At 34.4% G+C, this 13,927-nt stretch overlaps 1 protein-coding gene across 1 annotated transcript; it reads right to left on the bottom strand.

Moving 5' to 3' along the window:
• Positions 1-10,840: 10,840 nt before the first annotated feature.
• LOC131074885 (scopoletin glucosyltransferase) lies at positions 10,841-12,325 on the bottom strand. Its single transcript, XM_058011614.2, has one exon. It carries the CDS (start codon positions 12,323-12,325, stop codon positions 10,841-10,843), a length of 1,485 nt encoding a protein of 494 aa, XP_057867597.2.
• Positions 12,326-13,927: the final 1,602 nt, after the last annotated feature.

Genomic DNA, 13,927 nt, shown 5'->3' with positions numbered 1-13,927 from the left:
AATTAATGTAAAAACCATACTATAATGATCAAAATAGAAATAGTCATTTTGTAGGTCATTGTTAGACATGCAAAATGTTTGGACATAAGGCTAGCAAGTGTAGGTCAAGACAAGCACAAGGAAACAATAAATGCTACAATTTCAACAAGTTTGGACATATTGCAAGATATTGTAGAACAGGAGAAATCAAGACAAATGAAATAATAAAGAAAAACAACAAGGAAGATGTGAAGGCTAAGTTGAAGAGGATTTAGAGGAAGAAAGGAGTCGAGGTTGCACCTAGCTTTAGTGTAGACATTCTTTCTATTAATTAAGGATGAGATACTTTGGTCAAGGGGAGAAAATCAAGAAAAATATTTCCCTTGCCAAAGAGCACAAGAGTATAGTTATAGCATGTTGAAATATGGGAATTAATGAAGATTTCGGTGGAAAGCATTATACTATGGTAAAATGTGGATGTTCAAAATTTTATTATGGACATAAACAAAATTAGTAATCAGTAAACTAATACTATACTATCTCTTTGCATATATTATATGCAAGTGGGTCCAAAAAGGTTAAAAGGAGAATTCACTAAGTTATTTCTCATTTGAAGCAAAAGGATTTTCTAAGAGAAAAAAGGTGATTCAAGGGTTAGGGTTTCCCAATGAGCTACAAAAGGTAATTTTATTGCAAATTTTTTCCTTTCAGCATCTACATTCATGGGTACTCCCATAGTTGTTGATATTAGCACCAAGAGTTGAACTGGCTTAAGAAATACCTACACAAATATATTGAAAATGATCTAATGGGCATGGTTTCAAGCATTCCCTTTGGAGTTATACTGATTGAGGACATTATGGCATACATTCATGTAAACTTGGAAGAATATGACATTAGAAAACTATAAAAAATATGGACTAATAAGTTGACTAGAGATAATTTCAAAATTAAGCCAGAATATAAAACCCTAGTCGAGAAGAAGTTGGGTGTATGGGACCAATTTCCTAATTTTTGCCTTGATGACAAATGAGTCAAAATGGAAATGAGCAGATTCTATGATGAATTTATATGGCTTGAATAATAGTTCTTGATTACCAAGAATTTGATGAAGGTGGTCACTGGATTAAGTGACCTGGGTGCTATTCTGACACCTAAGACTTAAGAGAATAAAGTTGTTGAAGAGAATTTTCTATCTGTTAGTACTATTATGAATTGTGTTATTTAGTATGCATCATTGATGATTGGCAATATGATCTACTTCACCAACAAGGACAACTCAATCTTAGCCAAAGCAGTCAACATGGCTTATGAAATGGTAGAGAAAATATTGATTAGGATTTGTGTGAAATACAGAAACAACAATTTCTTTAGAACTTGAAACAATGCAAAGAGAAGAAGTATACATTCAAATATGGAACCCTAGCATTGTGCATCCTATTTTACTTTATGCAGGAGATTCTTGGAATTGGAAAGGTGTTTTGGATTCAAGACATTCCTATGGTACATCAATTTATAGAATGTTTGAGGACCTTTCAAGATTACACCACGCAAGAAGAAGCATTTACCTCATTCTTCTCTGTCTTCCAATATAAAATGCATAACAGGCAAAGGATTCCCAAGTCTATCATGCAGAAGTACAAAGATGATATCACATTTGTAATTTTAATTGATAAGTGAAATATGGAAGCCATTTTTCCAAGAACCAACTGGATTCCAGCATTAAGCTATGAAGTCAAAGAGGAAATGTTAGAAGGACTTGCAAAAGTTTTATTAGAAAGTCCTATTGATGAAACTCAAGAAAGGTTTGGCACTGCTCAAGAAAAGTCTATGAAGATCCACATGGAACAACCCAAGAAGGAAAGGAAGAAATTTTTTCAAAAGATTATTAATGAATCTATGAAGTAAGTTGGTGTTATTACCAAAGAAGTTGAATAGGTTAAGAGATCCAGCATGATAGTTGCTTCATCTGGTACCATTGTCAAAGAGAAGGTGTCTCTTGTAGAAGTGAAGGAGAAACTGGCCAAGAGGAAGGAGACTCCCACATCTACTCCATCCAAGAAAGGAAAGACTAGAGAAGTAAAACGAGAGATCATTGATAATGAAGAAAAAGAATCACAATGTGAAGCTGAAGGATTCAACATTCAGATCTAGAAAGAAAAAGGTAAGCAAATTTTCAAGGAACCCATAGATGAAGAAACTTTCTTTATATGATAGCTCTAGAAGAAAAATGAAAATAAGTAGGAAATATGTGAGGATAAGGAAACAATTATAAAACCTTTTATTCAATATTTCATTAGATTAAATGTTGTTCTAGAAAACTCTAAAAAGGATATACCACAATATCTTTGTGAAACTTTGAATGAGATTACACAAAATGCAATTGAAGAGGGTTGATAAATTAAGAAGTATTATCTAGAAGTTCTTGGAAATACCCTCTTTAAGGAGAATAAGGCTTCACTTGTGCAAGTGTGAAAATATAAGATTTGAACCAAGCATGGATTAGATAATCCTATGGAAAACATGCAAGCAACAAAAAATTTAAAGACAAAAACTATGGAATGGGTCAAGGGCATAGCCAACAAAATTGGAATGTTTCATGTTGATGACTCTAATCCTTGCTTGGATGCTCTGGAAAATGTGTCTACTAAAGTTGTCACTTACACCATTGCCATTGAAAACATTATTTTTAAAATAATATCTTTGATAATAATATTTATGATATTTTTGTAAAGGAAGAAATCCCTCTAGAATATGTTTCCAAAGTTGTTGATGTCCCCCTGGACAACTCAAAGGAGATGAAGGATATTAAATGGAAGAAAAATATGAAGAAAATGTTTCTTTGGAAGAATGTGTTATAGTAGGTAACTGATAGTATGATGAAAGAATAAGGATCCGATCAACTACTGAGAGGGGGGGTGAATGAGTAGATAGAAAAACTTATATTAACTTCACCAATCTCAGAATAAACCTCTCAAAGTAAACTTAGAACTATCAATGCAATATCGCTTTCAAGATAAACTGTCAAGTTAAACTAGTTGTCTGTTACAACAAATTAACGGTAAACAACTTGAAACTCATAAAAATCCAAATGCTTTTACTAACATAAGTAAAAATTCATTTCATATTGTTGTCGGTTATCATTACTTATCAAAGTGGATTAAGTAGTGAAGAAAATCAACCATATAAAACATAAACACAAAAACATTCACCACTTGACACAATATTTTTGATGTGGAAACCCAAATGGGAAAAACCACGGTGAGATGAGACTCACAAGATAACTATTTGAACTCTTCTGAAGTTCTCCCTGTTAGGAGCCAAGCCTGTTAAAGCTTTACAAAAATTCATGTTAAGAACAGATCCTGTTAGGGACCACCTGGTTAAGGGATTGACTATAATGCCTTGTTAGAAGTAATACCCTATGAGGAGTAACCTTAGTAGAAGATTTGAAATCTTAGCTAATGGATCACCTGGTTAGAGGATTTCAATAACACTAATCTTGTGAGAGATTACTCGGTTAGGGGATTTCAATCTGCTGTAATTGTTAGAAAATAATAGGGGTTTGTTGATCTGTTTGAATAGCACAACACTTGCTTGTTCAGATCCTTTTCATGCTCCTATCCGCCTTTATACAAACTGCAGATACATCATTCAGTTTGGCAACCACACACTCAACTGAAACTTTTCCAACTCTAAAACTAAAAAACTCATCGACCTTATAAACAAATCAATTAGGTCGGTAACACATCAAAAATGTAATTCTCTCATAGAGATTACAAACAAGTCGGTTCAAGTATGACTGTTGGATTACATAACAATCTCTACACATCATTCAAGCAAGCCTTGACTGCTCCTTGATCACTGCTTCATCGAAATTGGTAACTCATCACACGCTTTGCATTACATGAAATATACTTTCTCATTCCCTAGACAAAAACCGTTATCTCAACGTGCCAAAAAGACTTTGAAAATATCCTCATACAATATGCATATGTGTCATAATCATTACCTCTCATCATCAAATCATAAACCAATATAACCAATTCACCAGACTTAATTGGTTAGGGTTTATCAAATCAACAGGTAGGGTTTACCAGTTCAAATCTCCAATACTTAGCAATACCTTTTTCACTCCACAAACCTACCTACCGGTTACAGTTCCCTTTCACTAGCTCTTCCTACCGGTTATAAAAAAACATTATAACAATATCATTACCAGTTAATTGACATCAATGATAACATAGAATATCATTAATTCAATCTTCATGCAAATTCCAACAGTAACACCATTAAAAACGAAGAAGTGGGCACCTGCTTTGGTACCTTGGATGATTCATTAAAAATCTTACTTATTGCACCATTATCTTTCCATCCTATTACCTCTTCCAAGTTAATTGTAGATTTCACCAAAATTGATCATCCATTCCAGAAGTTTGAAATTGGAGAAGCCATTCAGGCTTCAACAAAGAAAGATGTTTTTGAAGAGATGAAGGAAAAGAACAAGGTGTTAGAAGAGACAATAATAGCACTACAAAGTGTCATCTCAGATAGTTTTGTTGATCCATCTTCCTCTAGCCTAGATAAATGTAAAACATTGTTAAATTCCTTGAAGAACTACTCCACTACTATAGAAACCAAATTTGCTAGTGAGAAGGAAGTTAAGAAAGAAAAGTTTCTATTAGACCCAAAAAGTAAATGTGCAATTGCACACAAAAATATTTCTCACCTTGTTGCTCGTGGTCATGCAAGTCTCTCTTCTAGAAACATAATATATTTATACAACCTGCAATGGCAAGAGGCCACAAAAGGAATTTGTGAAGAGATTGACTCAATTGAGTCAAAGATATATCAATATTTTTATACTTTCTAGCTATCTTACAATCTTACCTGCTCTAGTAGATCAGCCATTGAGAAACTACACAAGAAATATTTTGAACTTCATTAGTAGAGGGATAACATTATCCTCCTTCTTGGTCAGTTAACAGACATGTGCAGTGATTATATCTCACTAATGAATAGTGCCCTATCTAAGGCACAACAATTTACTTTCACTAATCGCCCCTCAATTGAAGAAGCACAAAGCACTCTTGTTTCTCTCCAAGTACAAACAACACTTCTAACAAATGCTATTCATTATTGGGAGAACAACATAGACAATTGGACTACCCATATTTAGAAGATCAAATAGTCTTGCAGTTAGTTCATTTTCATGTTTTTATGAGGATTTTTTGTGTACAGTAATTTATTTTTGTACCCTTTTCCATTGATGTCAAAGGGGGAGTGAATATCTATGTTATGTAATATAGACAATATGTATAGAAGGTTAGTTTTGTACATATGAATAGTTTTGTATATGCTATATTAGTTTTCATGTTGCCATCAATGACAAAGGGGGAGATTGCTAGAATATTGTCATTGATGTCATTGATATATTTTGTGATTTGGCAACATGAGTCCAACATATTCTAGTTTGAGCCCCTCAAGCTCCAGTATACACTTCAATCTGACATATTTCTTTTTGGGTTCTCATTGCTCTGTAATACAAAATATCTTTGTAATATTTTGTGAACTTGTTTTTTATTTGATCTAACAGCTATATCCAATATTTAAGGTGTTAATGTTTTGTTGTGGCAGAGTTATGGGTCCGGTAAAAGGATACCCTAGCTTACAAGCATTGCTATGTGTGAAGGTTTGATCCAATCCTCTATAGAATCATCAATAATTTATTAGCTTTAGTAATTACATATATTCCTTGATGTATGGAGAAGCTCTTTTATGCTTGGCCGACTTCTCTGATATGATTAGATCTATTGAGAAGTAGCATGTAAAGGGTTTTGGGCAAACCTTTACTTCTGTCAAGCCAATTTCTTGAAGACATAGTTTGATATATATACAGTTGCATTGCAAAGGATAGATATATGATATTTTGATCATTCTATGTGATCGATAGTGAATGTGAAATTTATTATCTATAGTAAATGTGAAAGTGATTATGCACCTCGGTGGAACTGTAACTCATGCATGTGATATATGCATTATTAACGATTCAAATTTTGTAATATTGGCTATAAGCCATCTTTTGGTAGTGAGTCATTGTATTTTGGATAGTAATTCCATCTAATAGTGAGCCACCCTTTATTATTGTAACTGGTTACATAATATTGAGAGCTAATCCTCTTCGTGGTTTTTCATGTCTTGGGTTTTCCACATATAAATCCTTGCGTTATGTGTTGTACTATATTTTTGTTTAATATTTATTTTAATTTTGCACCTAAGTTATGTTATGTGGATGATTTTTTAAACATTTTAATAAATTCAAGGGAATACTGATTCACCCCTCCCCTCTCAATATTTTGGATATTCAACAATGAGCTCCCTAGCGTGTGGCCTAATCACTGCATTAATTTATATCTATATTGTGAGTGTGATTCTCACCATTATTTTTTCTTTCTTGGATTTTCCACATAAATTTGGTATTCATGAGTTGATTATGTTTTGTGCTTTCATGATTTGATTAATGTAAATGTTAGTATTTGTTTGAAGTTTCATAGATCACAAATAAATTTTTGTTAGTGATCCAGACTAATTCAGCCCCCCTCCCCCCCCACTCTTAGTCCTACTATGTTCAACAATTGGTATTAGAGCCTATTCCCTTCTTGAGAAGCTTAACCAATTGAGGGAGATCCAAAATGGTGCAAGATTTGAATTTCAGTGCACTGAGGTTTGAAGGTACAAATTACTCTTATTAGAAAGAGAGAATGGAATTTCACTCGGAGTCTCTACCGAAGCAAATATGGAAAATTATCAAGAAAGGCTATATTGCTCCACGTAATGGTTCTCAGTAGATTCCAAATGAAATAACATATTTTTTGAATAATACATAGGCTAGGGTTGCTATTGTTAGTTGCTTAAGTGATGAAGTGTTTGGCAGAGTTGTGGGATTGAAGACTATAGATGGAGGAAAATAATATCTAAATAAAATATTTAGACTTTTTCCAACATCTAACAATGTACATGCAAGAAACATAGATGCAAAAAATATATCTAAACAAAACACTCATGCATGCTACAAAAAAACTACTCCATTGCACTCCTATCAACCAAGATCTTGTGTTCAAGAATGATACTCTCAGAAGCACACACACAAGAGGCTATGGTGAATGAAGATTTGAGACGAATGCAAATGATATGAAAGAAAGAGAAAGAAAATGTGCGAGAAAGCAATAATGCAAGAACGTAAATGTGAACTAAATTGATAGATCATTGGAGATGAGAGGGGGCTAGGTTTAAATAGATATCATCATGGTGGATCCAGGTATTAGGATAGATCTCGGATAAAAGAGTTATGTAGAAATGAAGAGTTTTTGTCCCCCATGTATTAAGTGTATAATTGATAGAGGTGAAATATGATAAATGCAAGAAGCATTGGATATGCTTGAAAGATTAGAAATTTGTGAATTTGATGAATAATGAAATATATATTATTTAATGGATTATATTATTAAATGAAACTAATGGAATAACGAATATTAATAAATGAGAATTATAAGATAATGAAGATGAATAATGGAGAATATATAAGAATGGAATAATGAGAAGCAAATAAAATTAAATAATGGATCCATTTAATGATGTTGGAAAAATTAAGGTTAATTAAGATGACATTTTATTGGAAATTTTTATGTGTACAAAGATTGCTAAATAAATTTGGGACAAGCTAAGAAGTGTATATGAAGGTGATCAAAATTCACCAAAGATAACAATGTAATAACTAACATTTTTATTAACACTTACAAATCCACCACCATCAAGAATCAATAAATCTTAAAAAATTTAAGATAGTGACTCAATGATCAAACCTTATCATTTTAAAGAAGAGGGAGAAATTAAGTAGCTTCATCAAGAAATAAATAATTTCAATTAGAAAAATTCCATTTTAGAGTAGTCTAAGATGCCCATCTAGCTCGAGAATCAACAACTACATTCTATTATATAACAATTCAACATGATTCCTAGAACCATCCACTAGAGTTGTTAGTTTTAATCTTTGGTTGGACTTAACTAAAAATATCATTCTCATATATAACAATTTCTTTTTGATAGATAGATTATTTTTATTTGATTTTCTTAGTTAATTTTTTATTTTTAATATTTCTTTTTCTTTTAAATTTTTTTATAGGAGAGACTTATGCTTGATGATCTCTAGCATCCTTTCATCTAGCTTATTTCTTGACTGAATCTATTCAGATTTGGGTGACCAACTAGAGCTCCATAAAAATTTCTATATTAAGACTCAATTTTTTAAAAAAAAAGAAAAAATAATGGGTCTACTATTTTACTTGGGTGTATTAATTTTATACTAGAATATTTTTCATAAATAAAGAGGTTTAAATGGTCCATTTAATATGTACTCAATTACTTGTAAATGATTAATATAATTATTTTATTCACTTTGTGAATGTTCGTCATCTTATAATGAATTTAGGAATTTGGTCCTTGATAGTACTATCAAACTTTAATTTTTAAATTAGGTAAGAAAATAAATAAGCTCCCAAAGGCTTGTAACACAACTAAATTTATAAAGAATGAAAGAATGAGAATTTCTATACCTCTAGCTCAACCTAAACAACAAATATGGAATGTCCAAATAATACTACAATCAAATAATCTCAAATTTTTCCTATTTTATTTTAGAATAATCTTCAACTTTAAACTCTAATTTATCAAGTACAAATTAAATCTCTCGAAGGGTTATTATGATAAAATTGTCAAAAATAAAACTAACCTATTTTTATTCAAAGATGAGAATTTTGTATGTCTTTACATTTCAAGCAAACCAAGGAATGTTAAGGACATTTATTTCTTTCATTACATCTTACTACATTTATTACATTTATTGAGAATTCAAAGAATATTTTAAACTACTATAATTATAATTATAAATCTTGGGTGTACTTTTAAGAAAGTTAACTTCCATAAGTAATAGAAAACATAATAGCTTAAACAATACCCCATAATTCTCCTACCAAAAAGACTAATATATTCACTAACCATACTAACGGTAAACTAATTATAGTAGTTTAGACTCTAGAGCTTTAAAAACATGCGTTAAATCATATGTTCATGTTAGGTGTGCTCTCATTGACAAGTATGCTAGATGTGGGTGTTTCGAGGTTGCCACACAATTGTTTAACAAAATGTGAGAGAGAAATGGAATCACATGGATTGCTCTGATTGCTGGATATGTCCAGCATGGGTTTGCTATAGAAGCCTTGAAACTGATTAATCAAATTAAACAGTCTCACCATTCTACCATCATGTGCTTTTTTAACAGCTTTGCAACACGGCAAGGAAATCCATACATATATCATCAAGTTTGGTTTTACACCTCGCGTATTTGTAGAGAGTCCCCTCGTAGACATGTATGCCAAATGCAGAAGTATAGAATTGGCACGAAATATTTTTGATAGAATGACTCTGAAAAACGTAGTATCATGGAATTAATGAACATACTGTTGAGGATTTGAACCTTTTCTGATTAATGCACCTTACTGATGTACAGCCTACAGCTGTGATTACTAAACTATTCTGCCAGCATGTGTCCATTTAGCCACATTCCAAGTGTCTATTCTGGTTTCAAAACGGATCTTTCGTACAGTGTGTTAGCGACATGTTAGTCAATCGCAATTGTTAATTGCAAAATTGACGGTATAAAATGTACGACTAACACGCGTGTTAGTCAATCTGTACTGTCGTTTTGGAACCAGAATAGATGCGTCCCACTCTAACAAGACAAGGAGATCCATACTTATATAATCCAAAAGTTTTAAATCAATCAATTTTGGGGGAAATGCTCTTATATATATTTATTTAAAATGTGGGAATATAGAATCCGGAAACTAGCTATTTAGTAAATCCTCCGTCCTTTCTAAAGTTTGAAGGTTGGACTGCTTAGGAGTTCTATTTTCATATGGTAATATTTAAATTGCTGTAATTTAGGCGAAGCTTTCTCTTTTCCGTTTTTAGGCATGTTTTTATTTAAAATTTAATAATCTATTGATATGAGTTTTGTTAATTTAATATTGTGTAGGGATTATAGGCTTTTTTCATAGAGTCAATTTTTTCTATTAAATAATATTTTCTTTTCATTATGATAACAAGAGATGAATCCTACCAAGAATACATATGATTCTCCAATTGTTGCAAGAAATCTCATATAATACTCATTACTAACAAACTCTTTATTATTAAGGGTTCAGGGGCCCATTCAAAACCTGCTTTTCACGTATTCAAAAAACCAATCTCTTTATTATTTATAAATATTAAATATTTTTATAATTTAATATTTATGGACATATCTTATTTTTTTTAAAATATAAATTGTGAAATCCTATTAAATTATAGCCAACAATGCTTTTTCAGATTGTAAATAAATTCATTGTAAGATTAATTAAAAATGAGTTACATTTATCATAAAAGTTCAAAATTAATACCTTAATCTAATATCCTTATTATCAACATGTATTTTAAGAAAAGAAGCTTACTCTATATTGGATGCCATGACTAAACTAGATGTCTTGAATGTAATATAACAATTACAGCTCAAGAAAAAAAATGTATTAACCAATTGTACAACATAATTTTCCAAACATAACTCTTTATTTCTATCTTAGCTTCAAAGTACAATCAAAAGATGTGACACAAACCAAACCCATTCACCCTTCTCTCATAAACATACTTAATCTCAAGCACAACCACAATAGATAAACACCACATTATACTACCTCACTCCCTCTTACTACCAAATCAGAAAACATAATCTTAAACTGAGCTCACAGAACCAGTATGTGTACACAACTTAGGGCAAACTTGATTGTTCTTGTCTCGTCTTCAGCAGCTTGCGCATTTCACTTGCGAAACCCTGGACATTTACTTTCGAAGATCCTCCATCTCCAACAGCTTTTCGGGCCATCTCCTTGACCTTCTGCGCAGCTGTTCGCATCTGTTTACCTTTGTCATCACTAAACACCTGCCTTAAAACCTCCGTCACCTTTACTTCGTCTGGAACCCCACCGAGATGTTCACACAACTGAATCCCCACACCCATTTCCGCCAGAATTCTCATATTAAAAAAGTGGTCCGCAAACATAGGCCATCCGGCTATGGGAACTCCAAGGCTTAAGCTCTCGAGCGTAGAGTTCCATCCACAGTGGTTCAAGAAGGCGCCAACGGATGCATGGGAAAGAATCAAGAGCTGCGGCGCCCAACCCCATATGACCACCCCTCGGTGCTTTGTTCGCTCCAGAAAGCCCTCCGGAAGATACTCTGCCTTTCCTGAGCTCTCTGATTCCGTAACTTTGATAGCCCAAACGAAGGGCTGTTGGCTGCCTTCCAGCCCTCTTGCCAAGGCCTTTGTTTGTTCTTTTGAAAGGTTGATCACGCTCCCAAACGAAACGTACACAACGGATCCGGCGCTCTGAGAATCCAGCCACTGCACGAGCTCATCTGCCGCGATGTCCGCCATTTTCCCGCGCGTGCTAACCCTATTACCCAATGCTCCGCTGAAATAACTAATCGGAAGCAGGGGTCCTATTGCCCACACTGGCTTCCCCGTCAGGTTTCTCAGGTGCTGGACATACGCAGACTCCAACTCCTCGAAGGTATTAAGTATCAATCCCGACCCACGGCCTTTACCGACGATCTGTAACATGGGCAAAAGGAACTTCGTGATCGGATTCATCTCGTCTACACTCCAGTAGTCTTGGTTTATCTCATTCCTTTTAAATCTGAGGGGCCTGGGAAGATCCAGGCTCAACACAACATAGTCCTCCCTTTGTTTCTCTAACGCCCGCTGCATGATAGAGCGAGAGGCTGAGTTGGACCCGCTCACTCCAAACGCTCCGCACGGATTAAACTCCACGCAAGAAATCGAAAACTTCTCGGCGCTCTGTCGCGCCCATCCCATGAACGAATCGAACACAACACAGATTGGCGGCGCCGCCAGTCCCTGTTGTTCCATCCAAGCATCGAAGGGTTGTTGAAGCTTGTTGGCCAGCGCAAATATGCTGCCATGGGACTCCGGTGTACAAACGTCGGAGCTTTCTCGGCCCTCTGGCAGGCCTTCCACGTGTGGCGTAGGAAGGATTAGCAGGCGAAGATCGATACCGCAGTTTACAGCTTCATTGACGAAGTCTTGCAGACGGGGTACGTTGGCGGGCGTGGTGACATAGCTGACCGTCAGCTGCTGGGAGGCAACAAGCCTTGAGAGCTCCAACAGAGGAATGTAGTGACCCAGTGCAGGAAACGGCAACACCGCCACGTGTGGTTTCTGTAGTTCGTCCATTGACGTTGGCAAAATAAAATGAAGATCTCCACAGCTTATCTCGAGGACTTCCTGTCTATCCAACATTAATAGAATAACTTGCAACAATCCACATTTAAAGAAAAACAGAGTCTATCAGTGGGGCCAAGTCAATCAAGCTATTTGTCCGAGGAGTTCTAATTTTGGACTAGGTAGAGCAGGATCGACTAAAATATTAGGTAGCATACCCAAAGGATGTCCATTTGATTGTAAGATGCATGTAAGGATAGACCAGTATGAGGTTAAAAAAAAGAGTTGTAGGACGGTCAGTCGTGTCAATCAAATTTTCTGTTGTTCTGTTTTTTGTTATGCCAAAAGTGATAATGAGTCAGCAACAATAAAAATACTAGTTCTAGTAGTCCATTCTAATTCTAGTTGACTGTTAGAGTTGATTGTTAGTTGCATTTTGAACATTAGATGTTTATTTGACTGTAAGATGCACATTTGATCATATTTATTAATCAATTAAAATTAAAAATATGTCAAAATTTTGAATTTCAAATAATAAATAGTCAAATCTGCATAAAAAGTAGGATAGATGTTGTCCTAACAAGACTTGTCAAGGGTGGATGACCAATGTACTGATCTTATATGTTATTTTACACATTAATTATAGTTGTGTTGGTTGAGATGTTCTTATCCACATCAATTGCAGTAGTGTTAGTTGTTGCCATCAATGCATGGTAATGATGCTCTAGTTGTGAATTTATGGTCTTCATTTATGGTTCTAACTATGGGGCCAACATAATGCACCAATGGCATAGTGTATTTAATAAGTTAGACTTATAAATAGACCATGGGGTCGGTGCATTTTGTCGGCCCAATAAATGACACCTTCATTTATGACAAAAAATATTAAGAGGTTATTTGTCTTAATGTTGCAAACATTAAAGCTATGAGATTTCCACAATCCATCTTATATTCTTGAATTTTTTCTGGATTTGATTATGTGTATTTTTTTCCCATCAACGTTTCGAATCACACTCCATGATTCATCATCAGGATGAAAAGAATTCCAAAGAGATGAAAGATGTTGAGTTGCAGATTTGAGACAAAATATAAAGAGATGAGGGGTATGTGAGGGCACGAGGATCGAGGAAAAAAGGTCAACGGTTAACCTTTTTCTCCTTCCAAGGTGTTATTTATGAACAGGTTGATGGAGTAGCCATGGGCTCCCCTCTCTTAGTGGTTATAGCCAACATATTCATGGAACATTTTGAGGAAGTGGCCTTACATTCTTTCCCCCTCAAGCCAAAGTGGTGGAAACGATATATGGATGACACCAATATTTGTTGGCCGCATGGCTTGGACATGCTAGAGGAGTTTCATGCTCACCTCAACAACATTTCTCCTTCTATCGCCTTCACCAAAGAGCTTGAATCTAACAACCAATTACCTTTTCTCAATGTCTTAATCTGTAAGAAACCTGATGGATCCCTTGATCGTCGGGTGTTTCGCAAAACTACCCACACTGACTTATATCTTCATTCGGCTTCTCATCACCACCCTAGCTAGAAAGTTGGGATCCTAAAAAGCCTTGCTTTAAGAGCCCATCGGATTTGTGATGAGGATAACTTAAACCAA

The sequence above is a fragment of the Cryptomeria japonica genome, chromosome 1 (genome assembly GCF_030272615.1).
Source record: "Cryptomeria japonica chromosome 1, Sugi_1.0, whole genome shotgun sequence".
Taxonomy (NCBI): Eukaryota; Viridiplantae; Streptophyta; class Pinopsida; order Cupressales; family Cupressaceae; genus Cryptomeria; species Cryptomeria japonica.
The sequence above is the reverse complement of the archived record's forward strand: the minus strand, read 5'-3'. Positions and strand labels throughout refer to the sequence as shown.

Bases quoted from the DNA above. Each gene is read 5' to 3' on its own strand.
- LOC131074885 (XM_058011614.2), bottom strand. From the start codon at position 12,325: ATGGACGAACTACAGAAACCACACGTGGCGGTGTTGCCGTTTCCTGCA.